The sequence below is a fragment of the Malaclemys terrapin genome, chromosome 1 (assembly GCF_027887155.1).
Source record: "Malaclemys terrapin pileata isolate rMalTer1 chromosome 1, rMalTer1.hap1, whole genome shotgun sequence".
Classification (NCBI taxonomy): Eukaryota; Metazoa; Chordata; order Testudines; family Emydidae; genus Malaclemys; species Malaclemys terrapin.
This window is the reverse complement of record NC_071505.1, coordinates 131022349-131050130: the sequence shown is the minus strand read 5'-3', so window position 1 is coordinate 131050130 and position 27782 is coordinate 131022349. Positions and strand designations below refer to the sequence as shown.

Sequence of the window (27782 nt, the reverse complement as noted above, 5' to 3'; positions counted from 1 at the left end):
GAGCAGCATGCAGAGCCCCCTGGCCACCCCATGCCTAGGAGCCAGAGCGGCATGTCGCTGCTTCCCAGAAGCCGCCTGAGGTAAGCGCGGCTGGGAGCCCTGCCCCACCCTGGAGCCCCCTCCTGCACTCTGAACCCCTCGGCCCACCCCAGAGCCCTCATCCCCTTCCACACCCCAACCCCCCTTCCCTACCCCAGAGCCCCCTCCCACACTCCCAACCCCTCATCCCTAGCCCCAACCCAGAGCTTGCATCCCCAGCCAGAGCCCTCATCCCCTGCCCCAGCCCAGTGAAAATGAGTGAGGGTGGGGGAGAGCGAGGGAGGGGAGATGGAGTGAGCGGGGATAGGGCATTGGGGCAGGGCAAGGCTGTTTGGTTTTCTGCAATCAGAAAGTTGGCAACCCGATGGTAAGGGCTCGTCTCCATTAACTTGGGAGGCCATTGCAAGTTGAATCAGATATGCTTTCAGTCATTTTGTTCACAAAAGGCTTGAGGCTACCTGAAAACCAAATAATAGCAATATCTAGCCTTAGGAAGCAAAGAGGGTAAGTGTCACTGTACTGAGAAGCTGGAGCGTTGTGGGTAAACAACCTTAATCAGATCAAACATTATATTAAGGGTACATTAACAAAGAACCATTTATTACAACATCAATTGCTTATTAATTTGTTACAGTCCAACTGGTCTATAGGTCACTCACAATCATGTTTTGTAACTACAATACACCATCCACTGACAAGTTTATAACTATCTAAAATACACATTACTTGGGTCAGTAACAGGCTTACAACCTCTAACGCATAAGCCACTTGAAAATGGAACCTTAGTGAGAACCCGGCATATGCTGAGATGAGTGAGTAGTGCCGAATGCTTGCTGACAAATGAGTCACTCCTTGAAAACCCCACACTGCTTCTTTGGCCATTTAGGATATGATGGGCAAAAGGGTGAGAAAAGAATTTCCTGACCCTCTGAGAGATTAAGGCTCTTGCTGAAAGTCCCTTCGTTATGACTCTTGCTGCCTGTGCATGCTGGGGTATCTCAGAATAGCATTATATACTGGACATACTTTCCTTTATAACCCTATGAACTTCTTGAACTTCAGCCTAGTCAAATCTTATTGGCCCCTATTTACACTTTAAAATTTTCCACTGCTTTTATTATATCTAGCAAAGATAAAGTGGCAAACTCTCTCCCCTCCCCCATCAGATGTGGATGCAGTTATACCAGTATAGTTTATTGCCAATCATCAGCAAAGCAGAATAAACTGTACTGTTTATAAAGCACCTTATACTGTTATAACTTTATAACACATTAGGGTTTTTACTGGCATAATTATATCTGTGGAAAAAAATCACACCCTGGATTAACATAGTTACACCAGTAAAACGCTTTAGGTGTAGACCAGGCCTTACTCTTACTCAGTTGAAGTACAACCTGAAGAAGATTGTCTGGTTGCACTTTGGTTTTGAAGTGTCAAGACTTTTTAATGTATCTTTGATTGGGTTGGAAGTCTCTCGATGTGACTGGTTCCTAGAGAACAAACTAATGTGTACTGGTGCGCTCTAGCTAAAGCTTTAGGCTCCTCTTTGATAGGTTGGTCATCAGATGCTTGCTTTTAAAGGTAGTGCTGGTCTTTCAGGTATGTGTGGTTTTCTCTGATCAGGTAAATCCAGTCTTTGGCTGTTCAGAGGTTGGTTCATTCTCCCTGACATCCCCCCTCCCCCCACACACGCCCAAACTCCTAAGGTATTTTTAAAGCCTCTTTAAGGACAATCTACACTAAGGTGAGGTGAGGCTATTTAAATTGCAACTCCTCTCTAAACTATTAAAAATAAAAGCCCAAATTTTCCCCTGCTAGTGATTTTTCCCTCTCGTCCCTTCAAGGAACTCGACACACTTCCATCATTTTGGGGAGAGAGATTGGGAGAGGGGAAATATGTATATGGGCAACAAAAGTTCACCTCTTTCCCCCCCCCCAAGAAATGTCTGTACTATAATACACAGGAAGAAAAGGGGGCTATTGCTCCCTCTCTTTGTGCATTTGTCCAGTGCAGGGTTTCACTGGGGTCCAAGGGAACAGGGTATGATGTGATAGAGGGAAACATGCGCACCCATGGAGATCAGTGGCAACGGGTTGTCTGCACTATCTGCAGAGGGGACAATAATTTGAGCCTTTGTAACAATTTCCAGTCTCTCTTGGGTGCAGAAGTCTGTGAATGCCATTCTGTTCTCTCTTAGCTCATATTTAAGTAGCTTAACCCTTCCCTAGGATTTCCTAAACCTTAGGCCTAACTGTTACTAGTTCTAGTCATCTGTTACAAACTTCTCTTTGCCCTAGAAAACATTAAGGCAAAATCTAAGGACTTGGCTACACGAACATTTAGTTTGTGGCAAGCTGGGGTGTAAATCTACTCCACACTCACCTTGCATGTAGTTAGGGTCTTTGTGCACCCTGCTGCTGCTGCTAAAAGTTTCCTAGTGTGCACTGATCTACTCCCATTTCAAAGCAGTATAGGTGAAAACACACTAGGGGACTTTCAGTGCGTGGCAACAAGATCCACACACAGACACTTAGTGCCTGGCAGGCAAGTGTGGGGTAGGTTTACACCTTAGCTTGCCGCAAACTAAGAGTTCATGTAGATAACCCCTAATTCTTGTAGCTCTAATCTATAACCCCTTGTTTTGGAAGCAGGGCAACTGTTCCAGAGGTTAGTCTGTGAATATTAAATGTCCTTTGCCACATGTGTGCGCGCAGCCAGGCTGGCAGGATCCTTGGGTACACAGACTTGGTTCTTTGTTTGCAGATCACCTTTTTTGGTCCAATTTTGGATGCAGAACTTCAGATTAGGATAGAGCAGTGTTTCTGTCACTGCCTTCTGTATTTTTTACCCCTCTTACAATGTCCCCACATATCTCCTTTGCTTAGCTCCTACTTTATGCTGGGTAGCATTGGACTGATGAGCTCCGCAGACATATGAAGAGTTTTTATTTTTACCACTGTGCCAGAAACATTGAACATCACATGACATAAATCTGGCTATTCCCTTAATTCACTGAAATTACTAGTGGGTCTTCATATAGGAAGAAATAAAACTGCCTACAAAGCATGGTCTTCAGCATATTACAAAGTTGTCTTCAGTGTGAAAACATCAGTATGATGCAGTATCCAACCTGATTACAATAGGTCCTCTGTAAAGCAGTGTTGGGTTCAAGGATAAGTGGGAAATATATAAGGGCAGGTCTTCACTATGGGGGGGGGGCGATTTAAGATAGGTCGAATTCAGCTACGCTATTCGCATATCGGAGCCGACTTACCCCGCTGTGAGGACGGCGGCAAAATGGACCTCCACAACTCCCTGTCGACGACGCTTACTCCCACCTCCGCTGGTGGAGTATGAGCGTCAATTCGGGGATCGATTATCACGTCCCGACGAGACGTGATAATTCGATCCCCGAGAGATTGATTTCTACCCGCCGATTCAGGCGGGTAGTGTAGACCTAGCCTAACCCAGCAAGTTGACACAGTCCAATACGTAACATGTCTTCAGTATGGAACAAGAATGACATTCAGCTTGATCTGTAAATTATGGTGCAATAAAACTTGTGAAATACTCTGCTGGATATGTACAAAGCTGGAGACTAATACGGGACCAACTTGGAATGTAAATATGCCAAAATGAAAATAACATCTTAGTTCTGGAAATTAAATGACAAGCAATGTCCTCCTTCTCCTTCATAATAATAATATTAGTCTAAAAATAATATGTAAAATTATCACCCTCACCTACATTTGTAACAGCATAATAGTTATTCTTTAACAACGTTTTTCTTTACTCATACAGCTTTTAGGAACTGCAGTCCTTGCAATTGGACTATGGCTTCGGTTTGATACGCAGACAAAAAGTATCTTTGAGATGGAATCCAACAATTCAAACTTCTATACTGGTAAGCAGTGAAGTAATTTGAGTACCATAAATTCCCTTTGTACCAAGAACTTTCTGATAATGGACTCTGTCTTCTTTAACCTTCACAAAGACGTGCCAGAGTGCAGTACTCAATTGTTGTCTGAGATTTTAAGTTGTTCAGGTAAATATGGTGAGTCTGGAATAAGCACACCTCTCTTTCAAGGAGACAGCTAGCTATGTGCTTTGTACCGCGCAGATGCCTACACATACATACACTGGTTTAGCATGCAGTGGAGATCTAAGATATCCCATAGAAGAAGAGCACTAATAGATCAGTTTTGCCTCTTTGGCTGGCATTAGAGATGTGTGTGCGTCTGTGCTTACACTATGCTTACCAGTCCTAGAGACCTCTCTAGACGTGATGAGATAGAGCATGTGTTTCCCTGTGTGGAGGACTGGCTGATGAAGGACAATCCCTTGGAAGGGATCCAAGTACTGGTCTATATCTCCAGCAGGGTGTGAGAGTCACTAGAGCTTCATTCTAAACCGAGTTACTATTTGTGCAGTGACTTGAAAAAATTACAGTGCAATAAAAGTTATTACTAAGCTCCCAACGTCTGAACTTAGAGGCAACAAGAGTATGTATGACTCTTGATAGACCTGGCTCGTGTCAAAGCTTTCAAACCCCAGGACATCGTGATTTGTCACAGAAGATGCTCCAGAACCAGAAAGTCTCAGCAAGGATCATGCTTGTGCACATTGGGCCTCATTGATGCAGTAATATGTTTGGTAGCCTTGGCAAATATTCAAATGAGGTAGCCTCCATAGAACCTGAGGGACTTGTTCATAAGCTCACAGATTCATTTCCTCCAAGAGTTTGCATCCTATCCTCTACACACTAGTATGAAGGGAGCTGAAGTACCATCTTGCATCTACCAGTAGGAAGAGTCCCAAATTCCTCTATTCAAAATTATATTCTCTGTGGATTCACAAAGAGAATGGGGGCTAGAACTAGAGCTGGTCAGAGTATTCAATCTGCTGAAAGCTCCTTCTGAACCACTCTTTGACATTTTATCTCTCAGGTATGAGGTTAACCTCTTGGATCGCTTGGTAAACTGGGGACAAACAACATAGGTTTTAATACCACTAAATGTAAATATGTACTTCTAGGAACAAAGGAAGTAGGCCAAAATTACATGAAGGGAGACTCTACCCTGGGAAGCAGTGACTCTGAAAAAGATTTGGGAGTCATGGTGGATAATCAGCTGTGGCCAAAACAGTTAATGCAATTCTGGGATGCATAAACAGGGGAATCTTGAGTAGGAGTAGTAAGGTTATTTTACCTCTGTATTTGGCACTGGTATGGCTTCTGCTGGAATACTGTGTCCAGTTCTGGTGCCCACAATTCAAGAAGGATGTTGATAAATTTCGAGAGGGTTCAGAGAAGAGTCACGAGAATGATTAAAGGAATGGAAAATAATGCTTATAGCTAAGGTGAAGATTTTGTCATGGTTATTTTTAGTAAAAGTGACAGACAGGTAGCAGGCAATAAACAAAAAATTATGGAAGCCCGTGACCTGCCTGTGACTTTTAGTAAAAATAATGGGGGGGGGAAGGGGCTGAGGGGGGATGAAGGTGGGGGAGGGGGCCACCATGCACCATCCCATGAGGTCTCAGAGCTCCAGGGCCCCCCTGCAGGGGTGAGGTGGAAAATGTCACAAAGGTCTCTGCAGGGCCGGCTCCAGGCACCAGCTGAGCAAGCTGGTGCTTGGGGCGGCAGATTGTTTGAGGCGGCATTCTGCCCAATCCTAGGGCGGCACGGCCGCGCTTTTTTTTTTTTTTTTTTTTCCCCCGCTCCAGCTGCCCTGTAGGGGGTGGCGGCGCGGAGAACCAGAGCGCCCTGCAGGGCAGTCCTCTTCCTTCCCTCCCCGCCGACCGGAGCTGTAGCCCTGGCTGCCCCCTTCTCTCACTTCCTCCCCCCTCCCCTCCCCAGCCGATCCCCCTGCACCCGCGCCGCAGGTTTTTTTTTTTTTTTTTGCTTTGCCGTTCTGGCCGCCACGTTTTTTTGGGGGGGGCGGGGCGGCCAAAAAGCCAGAGCCGGCCCTGGGTCTCTGGAAGTCATGGAATCCGAGACCTCCATGACCTAATCTTATCCTTTATAGCAAGGGTTCTCAAACTTCATTGCACCACGACCCCCTTCTGACAACAAAAATTACTTCACAACTCCAGGAGCGGGGACCAAAGCCTGAGCCTGCTCGAGTCCCACTGCCTGGGGCAGGGGGCGAAGCCCGAACCTTACCACTCTGGGCAGGGGGGGTCAAAGCTCAAGGGCTTCAGCCCCAGGCAGGGGGCCTGCAACCTGAGCTCCACTGCCCAGGGCTGAAGCCCTCAGGCTTTGGCTTCGGCCCCGGGCAGTGTAGTTCAGGCTTCAGCCCTGGGCCCCAGCAAGTCTAAGCCAACCCTGGTGACCCCTTTCAAAGGGGTTGTGACCCACTTTGGGGTCCCAACCCACAGTTTGAGAACAGCTGCCTTATAGTGATAGAATCAAAGAGCTCAATCTCTTTAGCTTATCAACATAAGAACAGCCATACTCAGTCAGACCAAAGACCACCTAGCCCAGTATCCTGTCTTCCGACAGTAGCCAAAGCCAGATGCTTAATAGGGAATGAACAGAAACAGGTAATCATCAAGTGATCCATTCCCAGCTTCAGGCAAACAGATGCTAGGGACTCCATCCCTGCCCATCCTGGCTAATAGCCATTGATGAACCTAGCCTCCATGAATTTATCTAGTTCTTTTTGAACCCTGTTATAGTCTTGGCCTTCACAACATCCTCTGGTAAAAAGTTCCATTGGTTGACTGAGTGTTGTGTGATGAAATACTTTCTTTTGTTTGTTTTAAACCTGCTGCCTATTAATTTCATTTGGTGACCCCTAGTTCTTTATCCACCCTTAGTCGTCTCTTTTCCGAGCTGAAATGGCCCAGTCTTATTAATCTCTCCTCATAGGGAAGCTGTTCCATAACCTTATTTTTGAATAACAAGAATGATTAGGGTAGGGGTAAGGGATGACTTGATTACAATCTATATGTATCTACATGGGGAACAAATATTTAATAATGAGCTCTTCAGTGTAGCAGAAACCGATATAACGCGATCCAAGGCTGGAAGTGCAACCTAGACAAATTCAGACTGGAAATAAGGTGTAAATTTTTGACAGTGAGGGTAATCAACCCTTAGAATAATTTACCAAGAGTCATGATGAATTCTCCATGACTGCCAATTTTGAAATCAAGATTAGGTGGTGGTGTGGGCTTTTCTTGTTTTGTTTTTCCTTTTAAAAACAAACAAACAAAAAAAAAACACCCTCTAGGAATTATTTTGGGGAAGTTCTATGGCATGTGTTATACAGGAGGTCAGACTAGATGATCACAGTTGTCCCTTCTGGCCTTGGAATCTATGAATCTACTGGTGGAAGTGACTCCAGTTGCCCTAGTGACTGGAATTGCATTATCTCTTCAAGGATATGCTAGTCCGATGATTGCTTCCTGAATTCTTCTCAAAGATGGTGTCATATGTCCACCTTTAATCCTCCTTTCAATATTTTCCCCATTCTAGAAATCTATCTCAACAAAGCCCTGCTGGGCAAGTCATGTAAACAGGCTCCCTAAGGGCTTAAGCTGCTTCAGATAAAATACTAAAGTCCACCTGGGGTTGTGGTGCAACAACAACTTAGAATTCGATCTGGTTTCTTCATGAGCACTATTCCTAAACAGCTGTCTGCTACTTGTTTCATTGCATCCATGAAGCAAATCTGCCACTTCAATGTCTCTAGAGCCAGTTGAAGACTTTCTGATGGAAAAACACTCCACTGTAAAATTCTGATTTGACAAAATCAAAATATTTCAGAGGAACACATCTATTTAATTGCAATCGTCAATGCAAAACATTAATATTTTTCTTCAATAAGGTCAAAGTGCTTCATTTTGACTTTGTATAATTTATATTATAAAAGTCAAAACAAAGTACTTCACTTTTGTCAAGCTTCAAAATTTTCCAGAAACTTCTTGTTTTGCAGAAAATTTTGATCCATCTCCCCATCCCAATTTAGGATGAGAGGAAACTTTTTGAAATGTCAGAATCTCTTACAGAATGGAAATTCCAAGTTTCAACTAACTCTATCTATGTATTTTAGTCTGTCAGTTCACATCCAGGAAACTTGTAGGACAGCTCCAAAGTTTTCTGCATATATATTTTTTAATTGTGCATTGATTATTAATGTTAAGTTGCAGTAGTTGATCAGCCATGGTACTCATGCTGACAATTTCCTGGTTTTGTACTGTGTATCAGGGACTGGAAGTAGGAAGTCTTTACTGGAGGGTCCCCTACTCTAGGACAGGCTGATCTCCACCCCTTTCAAGTAGCCACTTCCTAAGTTGGACAGAGCACCATAGTCAATTTACTCAGTCACTTAATTCTTGTTGTGTGTGGGTGGCTGAAATTTTTTCTTTCCCTTTCTCTCTTTAAAAGGCAGGGGAAGCTAAATTGTAGTTTTTGTTATGTTCATGTGCCTAGAGGATTCCAAAAGGCACTTGTTCATTTAAAAAGGAAAAACAGCTCTTAAGCTCTATACCAGATGGGTATAACTCTTTTTTTCCTTCCACCCACATTCTTGTGGAGCCAGTAAACCCTAGGTTAGAGGTAAATTGCCAACCTCGTCTGCCTCCAATCAGAACAATTGCAGCCCAGCCCATGATTCTACAAAGAATAATTTGCAGGATTTGGTTCTGGCATAATTCCAGGTTTTCCCTATATGGGTTTGGAGACACGGTTCTGAGATGAGACATTCTCTGCCCCTTGCCTATAATAGCTTGGCAGAATTAGATTTGTTTGTTTATTTTGCAATTTTGGCAATTAATACTTTTTTTTTTTATTTTGACTTTTACAGTTGTGGGGGTGGTTAGGGCAGGGCTGCATGGGGCATTCTGTGTGGCCAAGGAGCCCAAGACATACAGGTGCAAGGTGGATCCTGGTCTGGCAGAGCCAAGATCCCAGGCCAGGGCCGTCAGAAGGAGGACGACAAGCCCCTGGCTGTGAAGGAGGCTACCTCACTGTTGAATGACTCCTGCCCAGGGAGGGAGCCATTCAGCAGTGGGGTGGCTTCCCCTCACTGCCCTGGCTGAAGGTCTCTGCTCTGCCCCACCAGGGCAGCAGCCGTCCCCATATCTTGTACCTGCGGGGACCAGTGTCATGGGCCCTGTAGCCATGCAGGAAGCCCTCTGTAGCTCCACTGCCACAGCCACTCTCACTCTCTTCTGTGATAGTGGAGCTGCAGAGGGCTCTCTCTACCCTGCTGTGTGGCCAGTGACACGCAATCTCTGCAGCAACAAGGGGTGTGTGTGTGTGTGTGTGTGCGCGCACATGGGGGAGGAGGGGAAGGCTGCACTCATAGCTGTTATAAATGAAAAAATATCCATTGGTGTTTGGTGTGTCAGCTGAAATCAATATTTACTGACATCAGTCTATTTTTACATTGAATCTTGCCAAGCCTATTAATAATGTGTCCTAAACAAACTCTGGGCTTAATGACTTGTGAAAAGAGTGGCAGAGGAGTTACCCATCTTATTGCTTCTTTGAACAGAAACTTTTGTTTCCTCACTACCTTTTTGCTGCATGTTCAGATACATTCACTCTAAAGAATCCCCTGTACTGCTTTGAAAATTTCAACCTTAGGAACTTAAACCATGGCAAAGGCAACTACTTACAAATGCTATTGCCCTGAGGAATCTATTAAAAACTAACTGCAATCTTACAATCCCTTATTGGTGAGTACTTCACCAACTTTGTTTTCCCTTTACCCCCAGGAGTTTACATTCTAATTGGAGCTGGCGCACTCATGATGTTAGTTGGTTTCCTGGGATGTTGTGGTGCAGTGCAAGAGTCGCAGTGCATGCTCGGCTTGGTAAGTGTTTTTGTTTACGGTAATATTTGATCTTGGGCTGGGATGTGTTCTGCAAATGGAACTTTCAAGCGTTTTAATAAGGCGAGAGTGGGAATGTCAGGCATATGCAATAGGAATAACGGGCAGCAGATGCTAGCTCTATTTCACTCCAGTTATCACTTGTTTTGAAGCTTTACTTTTCTCTCTTAATATAGATTTGTTAACATAATACAAAATTTAAATGACCCGCATTTGAAGTCAAGTCTTGCTCTATTCCCCATCAAGCATATTCTGTTCAGACAAAGCAAGCTAAAATATTGATATGTGCTGCAACAGTCAAGAGGTAAAAGATGAGATGAGGGATGCGTGAATGCAGAACTGATGGACCGTGTCAATAATGGCACTATTATGCATTTTATTCTGAATACTGTATAACCAATACATGTAATGCAGACAATAGATAATTATATAAATTGCACACATGGGACTAGAACCTTGGTTTTCATCTTCAAAAGCACAGCCCTCGACCATATGAGCCAATAGAAGAACTGCTATAGTTACCAGTAGTCGTAGGCACCACTCTTTCTGAGTGAATTATGGGAGGATAGCATTACTCACCTATATACAAAACCAGTACATCCTATCAGCCTCTCCATGTCTCACAATTAAATACTGTGCATAAAGTCTTCTGTAAATCTTCACAAGATTAACTGCATATCAACACAGGCTTCCATTACAGCTAGGAGAAAGAACTACTCATCATTTGCTGTGTCAAGGAAAAAATTCATTTCCAGAAGATTCAAGTGATACGTGTTGGCTTTCTGATATTTTAACTCCTCCCTCCACCCCTTTCTTTAATGCTTTTAAATGCTAGCAGCAATTTGATTCTCCCTGGTAGTTAGTTAAACACACAGACTTCCTTTGTGTGAGACACAAAGGTCGCTTTTTGACTTCTTAAGGTCACTAAACATCCCATAGTGCAACTTCTGTTGCCTAAAATGATCTGAGTTGATGGATCTTAGAGCAGCAGTGGTGACAGAAATTGGGAAAGAACACTTGTGAGAGAAGAAGGACGTAGGCGATATCTACATTACACTGCTCTACAGCCAAAATGCTTCTGAAATAAATGTAGTCAAACTTTATTAATTCTGGGTCACTGAGAACGAAAATAATGCTTAACATTGTTGATTGGCTCTAGTTTTCAAGATATGCTATTGGGTCAGTATATACGACCCTTGACTTGGGAATGGCGGAGGATAAGTGAGTTATAAAGGGAAGGGATCTCAATTTAAACCAGAAATGACTAAAATACATCTTTGACTGGATCTATGAATAAATCTATGACTGGGTTTGGACAGTATGTGCTTTTTAGGCAAAACAATGAATGATGCAATCTGAAGCTGGTATTGCGTCATCCATGTTATGAATAGCATCATGTTATTCCTAGACGTCCTGGATGATGCAGTCGTAACAAAGTTTACATCACTCTGCTGAACAAATTGCCCTATATCCGCTCTAGAAATCATACAGTGTCGTGGTCTCTTATTTGTCAGTGTTTGATTTTTGCAAAGGGACATATTTCTGTTTAGCCAAAGTGAGCAGAGATGGCTCGTACTTGTGTGAACAGTGCAGATAACTTTTGCTATGTTTGTGGTGAAGTGACTTTTGCATCACAAAAGCACAGTATAACCACTATGGTTAAGAAAGCCTATCACCTTTATTTTGGCTGCAAAATTGGAGATCAGGACAAGAGGTGGGCCCCACACATATGCTGCAACACTTGTACAACAAATCTTCGCCAGTGGTTGAACAGGAAAAGGAAATCTATGCCTTTTGCAGTGCCAATGATTTGGAGAGAGCCAACAGATCATACCAGCAATTGTTACTTTTGCATGGTGCAGTTGGGAAAGGTGTGTCAAAGAAGAAAAAGTGGACTGTGCATTATCCAAACATTCCATCAGCTATACGCCCAGTACCCCACGGAGAAGGGCTGCCCATTCCTGATGCACCAGAATCATCCTCACTTGAGTCAGATGAGGAAGAGGATGAAACTTCTGGTCCTGAACCATCAATGTCACAGGACCAACATTTTCTCCCATCTTCCTCCTCTGAACCACACCTCATAACACAAGGTGAACTGAATGATCTTGTCAGGGATTTGGAACTACCCAAGAGTAAGGCAGAGCTGTTGGGCTCCAGACTACAGCAGTGGAATCTCCTGACAGGTGATGTTAGGGTTTCCAAGTTCCGTGACCATCAAAAGGATCTTGTCCCATTCTTCTTCATGGAAGGTGATCTTGTAGCCTGCAACAACATCGATGGTGTGATGGCAGCCCTCAACATCGTTCACGATACAGATGAGTGGAGACTGTTCATTGATTCATCGAAGACGAGTCTTAAAGCTGTTTTACTGTATAATGGCAATGTTTTGCCATCAATTCCAGTTGGTCATGCAGTCCATATGAAGGAAACCTATGACAACATGAAACAACTTTTGAGGTGCATAAACTATGACCAACATCGGTGGCAGCTTTGTGGCGATTTGAAGGTTGTTGCTCTCTTGCTTGGTCTGCAGACTGGATACACAAAGTACTGCTGTTTTCTCTGTGAATGGGATAGTCGTGCAAGAGATTCCCACTACATCAAGAAAGATTGGCCACTCCGACAGTCATTGGAGCCTGGGAGGAAAAGTGTTCAGCATCCACCACTTGTTGAATTAAGGAAGAGTTTGTTACCACCCTTACACATCAAGCTGGGTCTGATGAAGAACTTGGTCAAGGCCATTGACAAAACACAAGCAGCTTTCAAGTACCTCCGTGGAAAATTTCCAAGGTTAAGTGAAGCTAAGATAAAGGAAGGTGTCTTTGTTGGTCCTCAGATTTGTGAAATTCTTTGAGATGATGCATTTGACCATGCACTGCATGGCAAGGAAAAGATGGCATGGAAAGCCTTCCAGTTAGTGGCAATACATTTTTTCTGAAACAACAAGGCAGACAACTACAGGTTGTTGGTGGAAAACCTCCTCAAGGCATACAAAAGCCTTGGTTGCAACATGTCACTAAAGATACATTTTTTGCACTCTCATCTAGATTTTTTTTTTTCCACCGAACTGCGGAGCAGTGAGCGACAGGCACGGCGAGCGATTTCACCAGGACATTGCAACAATAGAGAAATGCTATCAGGGCAAATGGAGTCCATCAATGCTTGCAGACTATTGCTGGACAGTGACAAGAGATGCTCTATTTAATGAATACAAGAGACAAGCCAAGAAGCGCCGAGTAGACACTGAATAGGACTAAACCATGTACATAATAGTTTTTTGCCTTTTGTTTCATAATAAATTTGATTTATATAACCCTTTTGCTGATTTTTAAAGTGTTACATAAACAGGACAGGTGAAATATTATCATGTAAAGCACCCATAAACACATGAAAAGACCTAGAGTTTTAATCATAAATTGTAAACCTACTATCTACACAATATACATAGACATAAAATGTAAAAACTTAAATATCTTAGAAACAGTAGCCAATCAGTTGTTTTCATTGTCATATTTGAATTCAGCACATCAAAGTACATAATAAATAGCACATTTTATCTCTGAAGCAGACGACTTGTCAAAAATTGTAGACCAGTGTTACAGAGCCTGTGCTGGCATAGCCCCCAGCATAGACACAATGTACACTGATAGCAGGAGTTTTGCTGCCAATGTGTATGGACACAACCTCCCCATACAACACTGTTTATGCTGACAGAAGCACACTTCTGTTGATATAGCTGCATCTGCATGAAGGTTTTGTCAGCGTAGCTGTGTGGGTCGGATGTGATTTTTTTTTTTTTCACACCCGTAGTGGATATAGCTATGCCAACATAAGTTTAAAGTGTAGACCAGCCTTTAGGCTATGTCTATACTACAGCGGTACACATGCAGCAATGCAGCTGCACCTCTGTAGCACTTCAGTGTAGATTCTACAGCTATGGGAGGGGTTCTCACATTGCTGTAGTTAATCCACCTTCCTGACAGGCAGTAGCTAAATCAGTGTAAGAATTCTTCTATTGACATAGCGCTGTCTACAACTAGGGCTATATCGGCTTAACTACATCTCTCAGAGGGGTGGATTTTTCACACTTCTGCCTGACCTCAACATCTTGTAGCTGCTCCACAATACAATAGAATTAAAGCAATGACAATACACCATTAGTTCAGTTTCCATAGTTCAGGAGTGACCAAAACATGTGACTGGCTTCTTTCATTCAGCACCCACGTGTTGCTTCTAAAGTCTCCCGCTGCCATAATCCTTACTATTTTTCCATTCATATTGCAGAGCCAGCTTAAAGGTGTAAAACCTGTCTCCATCACCACTTAAATCCACCATTCCATCACCACTTAATTTCTGAAGTAAAGATCCTGGAATTGGCTTTAAAGTAACACCACATCCCAAAATAAAAATGTTTAGAAACAAAGTCTAGTTGTGTTTCCTCTTCTTTCTCTCTGCACCCCCGCCCCCCATACATGTAATTTATTTCTTTAATTCAGGAAATGCTTCACAATTTACCCATTGAAATGTCACATCATTTGATAGGATTATAGTAATTGTACTTTAGAGATGATGTTTAGGATTTTAAGTCAACTAATTTGAAAAAACTACTCTTTGCAAAGTACTCACAATAAACACCTTGATTTTAATTATTTAAATCTCTCTTCTCTTCTAGTTCTTTGCCTTCCTTCTCGTAATTTTTGCCATTGAAGTAGCTGTTGCCATCTGGGGATTTTCAAATAAAACGACGGTAGGTTTTTGACTATTGCAAGCTCTTAGCACTGAAAATGTCCTCAAGAACTGAAAACATGTTCAGCTGTTTTAAGATCACACAATTAATAGGACAACGCAAAAGACAAATAATTGTTTCACTGGCATGTAAACACAAAATATCTTTCCCAAAGATGCAGGCGGTATAATGGGTCAAACTTTTTAACTGTCCCGTGATACAGGAGAATTTTCTTAACCCTTATACTTCTCCACAACAATGCAGTCTCTCCCCTCTTCTCAGCAAAGACTATGGGCATGTCTACATGGGGAAATTTATCAGTAGCATGATACCTTTATAGTTCCCTGTGCGGACACTTTTTGATTCCAGAATAAGAGTGTGTCTACATAGGCAGCTATGCTAGTATAAATGTAAAAGTATAATCATACTGTTTGTATTCTGCTGGTAAATCTCCCTGTGTAGACAAGCCCTCAGTCACAGATTCTGTACTGAAAGTCCCTATTATTATGTACTACAATATACTATAATCTAAAAACTGAAATTATTCTAATATACAGAGTATATCTTAATGCATTATCCATGCTCTTTAAACTTTGAAAAACTCTGGAGGAGATTCCCAGGCATTGGACCAAATTAGCAAGGTTCTGTTTTACTACAGTTAAGGCTCTGTATAGTAATTGACTTCAGCCCCAATCCTGCAAACACTTAGGGTACATCTACAGGAACAAGTCTCCCAGCCCAAGTCAACAGACGTTGGCTAGCAAAGTTCGCACTGCCATTCTAAAAGTAGCTATGTAGTCAGTGCTTTTAAGTTGTGGTTCAGGCTGTGAAGTCCATCCCTCTCCCTAGGTTTCAGAGCCCAAGTTCCAGCCCAAGCCGCAACATCTACACGACTATTTTTAGCACACTAGTGTGAACCCTGCTAGCCCAAGTCTGTTGACCCAGGCACCAAGGCTTGCTGCCTCAAGTTGTGTAGACATACCCTTTAGGCATGTGAGTAGCCCAGTTAACTTCAATGGGACTACTCAAATGCACAAAGCTAAGCAAACACATATGTGGCAGGATCGGGGCCCAAAAAATTTAAGCATCTATGGAGATGTCTGAATTGGTAGCCTCCCTTGTTTTTCATCCTCTTGTACAACAGAGAAACTTGTCCATTGCTAAAACAAGGCTAGATAAGTAAAGATTTGTGCTCGTGTATCCAATGGATGAAGTCTTAGTTTTCATCCCCATCAAATTCCCTCAAGATTTAGAGGGACACTATAAAGCCGGTATCTTCTTACTCCTAGTCAAGTATCAGAGCAGAACCAAAAACACAAATTGGAAAAACATCTTTCACTGTTGTAACCCTGATCTTGCTATATACCTCTCTTCTCAACTCCTCCTTTTGCTATCTCCTTGTTGTTCTAAGGGTCATGTATATTTTTAGAGGCCTATGATGCTGACTTCTTTGGAAATGGAGGGTGATTACCTCTTTCTAGGATGGAACATTTAAACTGTAAAATAGCTGGTTTAATTACTTTTTGTCCTGAAAAAGTTTACTATAAGTAACACAAGTCAAGCTAAAACAGGGTTATACCTTTGCGCTTTTTTGTAGATTATTGATGAAGTAAAGAAATTTTACAAGGAAACCTATGATAAGAGGAGTCAGCCAGCAGCTAAAGAAACCCTGAAAGCATTTCAACATGCGGTAAGTATATGGTCACACTTATTTCTTTTAAATGTACAAGATGTCTGTTTTTAAGAAGCTGGGCATAATACATTAAGAATGAAGTGAAACATCATCTCTTAATTATGATGTCTAGCCTTCAGTTTTGGCAATTTCAGTCTACAGAGATGACAGTTTGAGAAAAAACTATTAAGTATTCACACAGTGTGTTGGGTTTTTTTAGTCTCTAATAATGGTGTTCATGGTGGCAAAGACTATAGAGTTAAAGTTTAAAAAGGTCTTTGCTCTAACAGTCCCTACTTTTTGCGAGCTCCTGAACATCTGAAAACTTTTCCTTTGGGTCTGGAATTTAGGACGTCTCACATACTTGGTCTTGGCCCAAATTCATGACTGTTTTTTAAGTTTGAGCCATCCCCATTTAAGAGACTTATTTTTGCAAACAAACTGTTCAGACATCTTTAGTCTAAAACTTCATTTGTCACTGACCCTCAATGAAAGTTTCTCTGCTAAGACTGGGGGAAAAAATAAACCAAGTTTTCGATGACCAGATTAGCTTTCAGAATACATCATCAATTTTTGCTGACTTTGAATATACATATTCGTTTTGGGTACAATGTAGTAACTCTGATACATTAGCTGCATACCCATTGTGCTATGAAATAGCATATGTAAACAGTGTGATGCCATCTTTGCACAAATGTGGAACTGCACAAGCCAACTAGATTATTGAACAAGCTCCTCTGACTTCATTAGATAATATCAGTAGCAAACTGTACACAGGATTTAGTCACAAACACTTCTGCTCTTCTAGGTAGATTTAAAGAATTTTTTTTTTTTTTTTTGAGAATGGAAACTTTCCTGTAGCAATGTTGTGTCATTTATAAAATAAACTGTGATCAAAACTGTTAGATATATGCTACGTGACAAAAATGCAACTACTTTTACTGTTAAAAGAACTCTCTACTTCCTGACTTGTTCAAATTCTCACTCTTAATGTAATGCTAACAAAGACATTATTTTAAAATAAAACTGTTAGTGGCACAGTCAAACTGACTGATGTAACTTAAATATTTGAAACTCTCCTATTTGATATTTGTGTATACCAGTATAAAGTAACCTGTCTTGCTTGTTGTTTTAGATAAAAATCTAAAGCATCAAGGTTCCTAAAGATTTTACTGTTTCTATGTTCTCTTGCAGCTAAACTGTTGTGGTTTGACACCTCCTTTCGATCAGCTGATACTAGACACCTGCCCTAAGAAGGAAGGATTGGAGGCAATTACATTACAGGTAACTGAAGACTGAACTCATTGCATATAGTGGTTCCCTGCCATTACACCTACATTTGACAGGGAACAGGCTAGAGAAGCACATGACTGAAAAATGAACTATGGGCCAGATAATCCCCTTCCCTGGAAAGACTCCCTCCTTCTCCCCCTCCCCCCAAATATATATATAATCCAGGATGCAGAGCCACTTGTATCTCACTGTTGGGGGGCTCTACTACCAGTCTGGTTGGCAAAGCATGCAGCCTTCTAAGGACCAATAGAAAATCTTGACCACATCCCTGTGCAACTTGAGTCGTATACACATTGAAATCAATGAGAGTTGTGCCACTGACTTCAATGGGCCATGATTTCACCCAGAGCGTCTGCATGCTGGTGTTCAGGTCTTCACAACCTTTCCTTCCCCTTCCTCAAAGGGTCTGCAGCAATGCTGCACTGTGGCTTTGCAGCCATAGCTCTGCAGCTGGGATGGACAGAGCATGTGAAAATGAAACTGCAGGTTTGAATTTAATGAGGGGGGAAAAACAGCACTAACCATGGAGGAAATTGGTGGGCTTCCTCTAGGTGAGCACATCATATGGAGCAAGTGCTCTTCAGCTCTGGCTACCCCATGAAATCTTGTTGTCAAGGTGCCACAGCAGTTGAGGTTAATGCATATCCCTGTAGGATCCTTCTGGACAACTCAGCCTTTTCTCCTTCCCATCATTCCAACAAATTCTCTTCTCCTTTTTATTTAAAAAAAAACAAAACTACTCTCTACACTGCCATTGAAGTTCCTTCTGCCAGCTTATAATCCATGTATTTATGGGTGCTATATGCATTCACTTTTCAAGTAAAATCAGCGAGAGACTCTCAGATGTACAGATACAGTGTTGTACATCAACCACATTTCCTTCATGATTAACATGCATTCTATCAACGCCTTCAATTTAGCTGATGCAGCTATAAAACTGTGCTGCTGACTTTTTGTGGGCACTTGTATCCTCTAGGTCAGTGGTTCCCAAACTTTAACAGCCCGCGAACCCTTTTCTCTAAATTGTGAAATCTCCTAAAAATGAATATTTCCAGGGTTTTAAATTTAAATTTCCTCAGTGTGATAGATGCACTTGCTTTGCTCTGCATAGCTCTTTGAAGTCTGGAACCTTTGGAGAAAGTTAAAGCCTCAGGTCTGGTACGGCATCAAGTCTGTTTCTGTATTTTGTTTTCAGATGTACATACGAGGAAAACGCTTTCTCGCATAAGTATGTTGTTGAAAATGGTAACAAAACTGCAGCAGCTTTTTCTGCTTTTTTCAGAAGGGGGTACTCGTTTCTTAAACTCAGCCAAAAGTTGATCAATGGCAGATTTCTGAAACTCCTTTTCAGTTCGTAATCACAGGAGATCTCAATCAATTTCTCTTTTTCCTCAGTGTTCAATATCTGTGTTGAGAAAGTGATATCATCAAAAGGGTTGCGAATCCAGTCATTATCGCCTGATATAGCTTGAAAGTAATCCCTGAAAGTTAGACTCATAGACTTTAAGGTCAGAAGGGACCATTATGATCATCTAGTCTGACCTCCCGCATGATGCAGGCCACAAAAGCTGACCCAACCCCTTTCCTTTGACTCTGCTATTGAAGTCCCCAAATCCTGTGATTTAAAGACTTCAAGTCACAGAGTATTCTCTAGCTAGGGACTCCCGCCCCATGCTGCGGAGGAAGGCGAAAAACTTCCAGGGCCTCTGCCAATCTACCCTGGAGGAAAATTCCTTCCCGACCCCAAATATGGCGATCAGTAGAACCCCGAGCATGTAGGTGAGATTCTCCAGCCAGCCCTCATTGACCATTGATACTATTTAACAGTGATGGCACGCTGTTGATTTCACTAAAAAGTTGTGCAAAGTCCTTTTAGTTGTGCAGTTATATTGGTTTTAGTGCACTGATCCAACTGAAGTTTATGTTCTGCCAGGAAGTCCTGAAGATTACTGAAACACTCAGTTTAATTGTTTTCCAAACAACTTTCCCAGAACTGCAACTTCTTTATCATGGATTCAACTCGTTCTTGCACATTGAAAACTGTTATATTGAGACTTGAAGAGATAAATGTAGGTCATTAATTCTTGAGAAAATATCTGCTAAATAAGCTAGGTTCTGGAGCCAGACATTATTTTCCATACAGCTGGCAAGGTGGAAAGGGTGGCTGTTGGAAAAAAAACTAGGATTTCCGTTCTAAGCTCAAACAAGCGCACCAGGATTTTGCCCCTTGAGAGCCATCTAACTTCAGTATGGGTCAACAGACAATTGTGTATGCTACCCATTTCTTCACAAAGTACGTGAAATATTCTGGAATTTGTTGGCCGTGATTTTATGAAATTCACCATTTTCTCTGCATTGTGCAGCACTACCTGCAGTCCCTCAGGCACGCGTTCTGTTGCGAAGGCTTGTCTATGGATGCTGCAATGAGTCCAAGAGACTTTTGATGCAACCTTTTTTGTTCGAGCTACAAATCCAGGCTACTTCCCCGTCATTGATGTGGCCCCATCAGTGCAAATGCCTAGGCAACGAGACCAATCAATTTCCTTTTCTTGAAAATATGCATTAGTCAGATTGAAGATATCTTTTCCAGTTGTACGTTCTTCCAATGGTCGGCAAAACAATAAGTCTTCTTCAGCCAGACCTTCATTCACATAACGTACAAACAGTAGCAAAATAGCCAGATTAGCTACATCAGTTGATTCATCCAACTGTATAGCATAATATGGACTATTTTTCACTCTATGTACAATTATGGTCTCTATATTATTTGACATGTCATAAATTCTTCGTGACATGGTACCTTTATTGGACAAAGGTACCATGTCAATCCTTTTTGCAGTCTTTTCTCCGAGCATGCAATGAACTACATCTTTTATACATGGACCAATCAAGCTCTCTGCTATGGTATGGGCTTCTGATGCTTTTGTTACTCAGTAGCTCACGCGGTATGATGCTTCAAGTGCATTTTCATTATCAGTACTTGCTTTAGATATAAAACTGGTAATGTCACTTTTCCTCTTAGCTAATTTTCGCTTGAAAAAATCAACAGACTTGTCGAGTTGTGCAGGATGCCTAGTTTCTAAATGGCGCCGAAGTAGAGAAGGTTTCAGGCTGCTGTTTGCTAGAACATCACCACAAATCACACACGGGGGTTTTGGACATTCTTGATCACCAATGCATGTAAAGCCATATTTTATATAATCATCATATTTTCTTTTCTTTGTAAGTGACTTTCCAGGACCATCATGATCATTAGACGTAGATTTTCCACAGTGTGGCCTTGAGGAAACACTAGCTGATTCTTGCGTCTTTACACTTTCCTTTTTCAGCCACTTATCCTTTGAACTTGTGTACAAAAGTTCTAATAAAAACAACACATAGACACTGCTAACAACCAACAAACTAGAAAATGAGAAGATTCACTCAAGTCTCACTGAAGCAAAACAGCACTCCAGAGAGAATGACAATTACAGAGGCACCTTAACACTGCTACACTGGCTACAACGTGCTTCCGGCTGGTTTGGCTCCCAAACAGCTTTTCTTCCGCCACGAGGTTTCTCCCTAGGAGGGTGTCCTGCGAAGGACAAATTAGCTTGGACCACCCCCCACGTACAGCACTGCCCCTGCTCACTCTGCCCTCCATACCAATTTCCCCTGTCTGACAAGGACAGGAGTCCGAGCTGCTACCTGCAGGCCTGGGGGTCTCAGCTGCCACCCTGCCCACCACAGGACTCAGGCTACTCGCCCCGCGCCAGGGTCTGGGCTGCCGGATCCACACTCCCTGGGACTCCTGCTGCTGGACCCCATTGACCGCCCCGGTCAACTGAGCTCCCCTGAGCTTGTGCTGCAGGTCCCGCTGACCGCCGGGGCTTGGGCTGCCAGCCCCAACTGCCCGGCCCCGCTCTCCCTGGGGCTCGGGCTGCCGGCTCCCCCGCTGACGGGGGGCAGGGTTCGAGCTGCCGGCTCCCCCGCTGACGGGGGCAGGGCTCAGGCTGCCAGCCCCAACTGCCCTGCCCCGCTCTCCCTGGGGCTCGGGCTGCCGGCTCCCCTGCTGATGGGGGCAGGGTTCGGGCTGCCAGCCCCAACTGCACGGCCCTGCTCTCCCTGGCGCTCGGGTTGTCTCCCCTGCTGTCCCACCTGCTGCCTCCAATGTCAGGGTCCTCTGGCCGCCATTAATGAATTTTTTCTTGCGAACCCCCTGTAACGTTCTGCGAACCCCAATTTGGGAACCACTGCTCTAGGTGCTACTGCATCCACCCATTGTTTGGGTTACTACAAGTATGTGCTTTTTACAAGTATGTGGTATCCCACAAGGTGAAGCAATACTAATTAGAACCACAACTTAGAGTGCTCTGTAAGGACTAGCAGCTTTACGTGTCCCTACATCTCCACTTAAAAGCCTGTGATGCTTGCGTGAGTCAGCTGGAATTCAAAGGGCTACTGGGGAGTGTTCAAGGGTTGCTGGGGTTAAGGGAGTGGGGAGACCAGAAACCAGATAAATGGTAGAATTTTGAATCTTATTTATTTTAAACATTCAGCTTACTGTGCTAGCATACATTCTAGTGATATGATGCTTGCTACCACTAATAGTATAGTTTATACAGTTATTTTTGTGTACCTCAAATAGGGAGAAAGAAAGCATCTAAGTGCAACCTTCTCCAATTTTTTTTATGGGAGTTATAATTTCAGGCTCCTCTCTCTTTTTCTTATGCCTCTGTATTCCATGCGGAACAAAGGGCCTTCACCATTGACTTCCATCTTTGCTGGTCTCCTGCTGCAGTCTTGGCTTCTTCCTGTGTCATTTTTGATAGCTTTCTGTTGGGCGTTTCCATGTTATCCATGGTCCACCTCATCCCCCTCTTGTCCTGGGGGTTTCAGACTAATGCGTCTCTTACGATGTTCAGGTGTTACCTCCATGTATGTCTTAGCCATTTTCATTTGGTCGTTTCCTGTCCTATCCATTTCTGTTTTGTCCTCTAATAGAGTTCTTAATGTGTGATTTTTCTTTCTTTTTTTGTATATTTCTTTATTTATTTTCTGGCCATCTGATATTGAGGATTTGTCTAAGGTAACGTTTTATGAAAACTTGGAGTTTAGATTAGTAAGGTCATAAGTCTCCAAATTTCAGCACCATATTGTAAGACTGACTTTACAATGGTGTTAAATATCTGAAGTTTAATTTGGAGGGTAAGACTTCCCTATAACCTGAGAGCTATGCTGGTGAGAGCATAACTCCTGGCAGGGTCACTTGTGCCAAACAGGTCAAAACCAGTGGTTCTCAAACGGTGGCCTGTGGCCCGCTTGCGGCCCAATCAGCACAGAGCTGTGTCCCATGTCACATCCTCAGGGCCATACGGGTAGTATTGGATGCGGCCCACAATGGTAAATAGGTTGAGAATCACTGAGCTAGACTAATGGCAGCCCACTGGATGTCTTGGTAGAGCCTTTGCAGTAAGCTAATGACCCATTCCTGTGTGTGGTGGTTTGGTTTGGTTTGGTTTTGTTTTTTAATTTTTTTTTCTGTCATTACAGAAACCCTGCTTCCTTAGTTCAACAAAACTTGTGGCCTAAAACAGGACTAACCACTGTGGGAAATGAGTTTTGAATCCTAAATTCTGAAACAAAACAGTGCTTTAGCTCATTACGTAGGCTCCACATAGGGCTTTGCATTGGTTTAACTCAGGGGTCGGCAACGTTTGGCACGTGGCTCGCCAGGGTAAGCATCCTGGCGGGCCGGGCCAGTTTTATTTACCTGCTGACGCGGCAGCTTCGGCCGATCGCGGCCCCCACTGGCCACGGTTTGTCGTCCCGGGCCAATGGGGGCGGCAGGAAGCGGCACAGGCGAGCGATGTGCTGGCCACGGCTTCTCGCCTCCCCCATTGGCCCGGGACGGCAAACCGTGGCCAGTGGGAGCCGCGATTGGCCGAACCTGCCGCGTCAGCAGGTAAATAAAACTGGCCCGGCCCGCTAGGGTGCTTACCCTGACGAGCCGCGTGCCGAACGTTGCCGACCCCTGGTTTAACTAGTTTAAAACAACACATTTAGTTTGGTGCAACTTTGAATACAGATGAGACCACAGTTGCTTGGCTTTCAGTCACTTGTGATGTTACAGTTTCATTAATTCTCCAGTTACCACGAGTAGTGTACACGAGACACTACAGTTTTAAAGTAAGTAACAGTTCAAGTGCTAGCACAGGTCAGCCACTAGAGTATTAACTATGTTGTATAGGGCTGCTCCAAGCAGGGTTAGGCAACGTAGCAGCTAAAAAGTTAGCTGCCGGTAACGTGTATACACTAGTACTTCCACCATTGTTGCTAAATCACTGACAGTAGTGGCTGGAAATTCTAGTGTGGGAAAAGCCTACCCTAGACAAGGCCTTTTTATTCTAGGGTAGAAAAGACCTGAAAGTTTTAGTGTATAATAGAAGCAAGGGGAAAAAAATTGTGCATCCATTTTTAAAGGCAAGCCGCCTCCCCTTTCCCACCCTTCTTTGCAGGCCACTTTCAGGAGATAAATATTTGCTTCTATTGTAGTTGGATCAGATTCAGCATGTGCTGTCGGATCAGGTCAAGGTGTAGTGCTCCTCATAGTACCACATAATTTTGTAAGCCAAAACCGCATATATGTAAAACAGTACTTTAGATAAGCTCCCCACCCTTTTTTTTCTTCTTTTCAGTCATGCCCTGCAGCCATTGAGGAGGTCTTTACTTCTAAATTGAATGTGATTGCAGCAGTTGGCATTGGTATTGCTGTGGTAATGGTAAGTTTCTTGATCCTTTCGGTCAATTAAATCTGATGGGGAAATTGTGATGGCCTTCTCAAGTTAAGATGTACTTTTTCCACTGATCTGATACCTTACAATGAGGATCTAATCCTCTTATCCTTCCTCACACAAAAATGTCACCAAGAACAATCCTGCTTCTATGATTTCAGTACAACAGTGTGTGCCTTGTATTGATTTAAACTATGGAGTCTGCCATCTGAGCAAATGGTATTTACAGCTATGCTTTGGTACTTTAGTTTTCACTCTAAATACTCTGCTAGGGACCCTAGAATTGTGAGCCAAGAGCAAAAATTGTGTATGTTTTCCCTTTATTGTGTTTTACTTGAGAGGTTTAATTGAAGACTGATACTTTTGACTATAATACAACTGCATCTTTTTCCTCTCCCACCCCAGAGAAAAGTCTGATTGATACTAGTGTGTTCCCCTTCTTCTTTGCTAGCTGTTTACCCAGCCAGTCACATCATGAAAACTGGGCTAAGAAATTGAATTTTTAAAAAGTTTAGTTTGAAGTTAGAGTATCTTGCCTCCTCTCGTGGATAATATAGTGCTCGGGCACTTGGAAATTTGTGCCAGGCAGAGAATGAGACTAAGCTGTATTAAGAACAACTGTTTTTAATAACTCACTAAAATCCTGCATGCTGTCTCCAAAGAAACTGGTGGAAAGTCAGCACTTCCTAGCGTAGCTGGACAATGCACAACCTGATATCCCTCCACACAGTGCTGCCCAAGAGTGGGGTGGGGAACTTTTTGCTGACGGCACCTCAGGTTATCTGCTCCTCTCTCAGGGGAGAGTGCTTTGTGCCTTCCCTTGCCCTTAAGATCAAAGAGAGGTCATGGTGGTGGCTTTTATAATTGGGGGTAGGGAATAAATATCTGTGATAAAGAACACACACAGTGGAAGTAACTTGGCCTAGAGGCCAGGGAGAGCAAGAGCACCCACACTTATGTTTTTGGGAGAGCTGCATCACCAGAAAGCTAATCCTATAATGTATTCTAAATGAGTCTGCTTTCCTTTTCCAGATCTTTGGCATGATCTTCAGTATGATCCTCTGCTGTGCTATCCGCAGAACCAGAGAAATGGTCTAAGCGATTTAACAAAGAAGATCTCTGCACTCTACAAATGTCTGTTATTAACTTTAGCATTCTTAAAGCATTTCTAAAATTATATATTTGTTACCTTTTTTAATGCTTTATTTGGTATTGATGTTTTACTTATTGCTTTTTATGTTTATAAAGTTTAAAAAAAATCCAATAGTAAAAGGTACTATATTTGTTAGACTAAAGTCAAAGATATTGTACATAAAACAATTTGTCCTTAAATGGCTGTCTGGTTTCTTGAAACTTATCATAATCAGGATGTAATTTATGTTGGAGACAATTTGATACTTAATAAAGATTAAGACCTTAAATGCAGAGTGATTAGGTTCTTAGTCTTGCCCACATGCCTTCCATTAAACCATGTTGTCAGCAGTCTGCGCACAGAAGGGACCCTGCACAGAAGGTTTGGAGACTGACCCTGCACCAGTTTCTGCTTGGAGAAACCTGCACCTCATCCCTTTTCCCCTCACCCTTTTCTTGATGAGGGTGACATGGTGGGGGGAGAATAGCTAGCTGGTAGTGAGAGGCAGTCTGACCTATTAGCATTATTACAGCACTGCAATAATTAACGTTAAATGGCTAGCATAAAGCTAAGCACCTTCTTTCAGTATAATGTAAGTGTCTCAAGGCCACCCTCTGGGTGGAACCTATTACTATTTGTATTACAGTGCCTAGGAGCCCCCGTCATGGGCCAGGACCCCAATGTGCTAGGTGCTGTACAAACAGAACAAAAAGACAGTCCCTGCCCCAAAGAATTTCCAGTCTTTTCCACTTCTTAGACCTGAGGGGTGGCTCTTTGAAAGTGAAAATGCTTCATTTTAACACAGTGAGTTAAAAGCACAAAATGTTATATTTGGCAAACTGCTCTGCCCATGCTTTTCCCTCTTTACCTCAAGCGTTAACTCAGTGTTAACAAAAATTCAATAATTCACAAACAAAAGTAGCTGGCATCTATCACAAAACGAACTCGACTCAATTGGTAGCAACTACTGTGTTCACTTGTAACTCTCTCATACCAAAATGGTACAAGGGATGAGTTTAGCAAGGTTCTACTGTAAAAGGCGAAAAGGTAAATTAAGGCAGTGTTTAATGGGGTTGCCAATTTTGGTTGGACATATTCCTGGAGGCTTCATCACATAACACTCTTTAATTAAAAAGATTAATCTTTAATTCCTGGAGACTCCAGGACAATCCAGAAGGGTTGGCAACTGTAGTAAGGATCAGAGCTTAAAAGCAAAATGCTTAACTAAAAACTTGGCTTCCCCATTATTGTCAACTCTGCTACGTTATCTATACAGTGCTTCATTTTTTACAAATGTACACTGAGGAAAATCAAGCATTTAAATTAGGAAATGACAAGTCAAGGTTGAACGTTGACTCTTTACCTTTTGTGCATATGTGTGTAAAGTGAAGCTTTTAATCACACTATTTCTCAAATACATTAACATTGCACAAATTCCTTTAAAATTATTAGCATTTTAAGGGCAGCAGGGACGGATTCTGCTTTGTCAGTGAGACACTTCATTCAAACTGTCCAGGCTGTAGCCTCAGAGCAGCAGCCTTAATGTCTGGATTTACAGAGAGAACATGTAGTGATGTCACAATGCTTCCCTAAACTTCTCAGTCAGATGATCACTGAGCATGCTCAGATTTCTCAATGACTTAATTGTATGCGTTCTTTCCCCAAACCTACCAAAACATGTTGTTTGGGCTATTGTGTGCCAAATTTCATGTTTCCATCTGAAAACAAAGTTATAATAGAAACTATTTCAGTCTTAATTATAGTGGCTGCTTCCAGTAACCACTGTAATTGAAGTATACAGAAACAGACGTCTGAAATACTACAGCTGTGCAAAGGAGAAAAGCTAATACTGCCATGGAAGCTTTAGTTTATGCATGATCAGCCTTTTCTGCAGGTACATTCTGAACATTGCATTAAGGTTGGGGGTGGAAAGCCGGCAGAGGTTCTGTACAAAATAAGTTTTAGCTAGAGCACTAGATTGAGTCAGAAGACTTGCACTCTAATTTCTACTTTGCTTGAGCCTGCAGTGTGACTGTGAGCAAGTAACAGCACCCCTGTACCTCAGTTTACCTTTCCCCCACCATTTGTCTCTTACTTACACTGTAAGGTCTGAAACAGAGATTCTCACTAGGTGTGTGTGCAGTGCCTAGCACAGTGGGGCCCTAATTTCAACCTGGGTCTTTAGGTGCTACTGCAACATAAAGAATGTATTCACTACTCTGTTCTCTGCACAGGTGTGGAGAAGCAAACATTAAGGTGCTTATTGTTGCCATACTAAGTAATGCTCGTGTGTAGACTCCA

The 27782-nt window shown here is 42.7% G+C and overlaps 1 protein-coding gene across 1 annotated transcript in view; it reads left to right on the top strand.

Moving 5' to 3' along the window:
* CD9 (CD9 molecule) overlaps window positions 1–25774 on the top strand; it is a 41004-nt gene extending 15230 nt beyond the window's left edge. Inside the window, exons 2-8 of the mRNA XM_054039051.1 lie at window positions 3842–3944; window positions 9767–9864; window positions 14558–14632; window positions 16209–16301; window positions 17478–17567; window positions 24254–24337; window positions 25382–25774. Of these exons, the coding sequence (XP_053895026.1) occupies window positions 3842–3944; window positions 9767–9864; window positions 14558–14632; window positions 16209–16301; window positions 17478–17567; window positions 24254–24337; window positions 25382–25447 (609 nt within the window). The 3' untranslated portion in view covers window positions 25448–25774. The remainder of the gene's footprint in view (window positions 1–3841; window positions 3945–9766; window positions 9865–14557; window positions 14633–16208; window positions 16302–17477; window positions 17568–24253; window positions 24338–25381) is intronic.
* Window positions 25775–27782: the final 2008 nt, after the last annotated feature.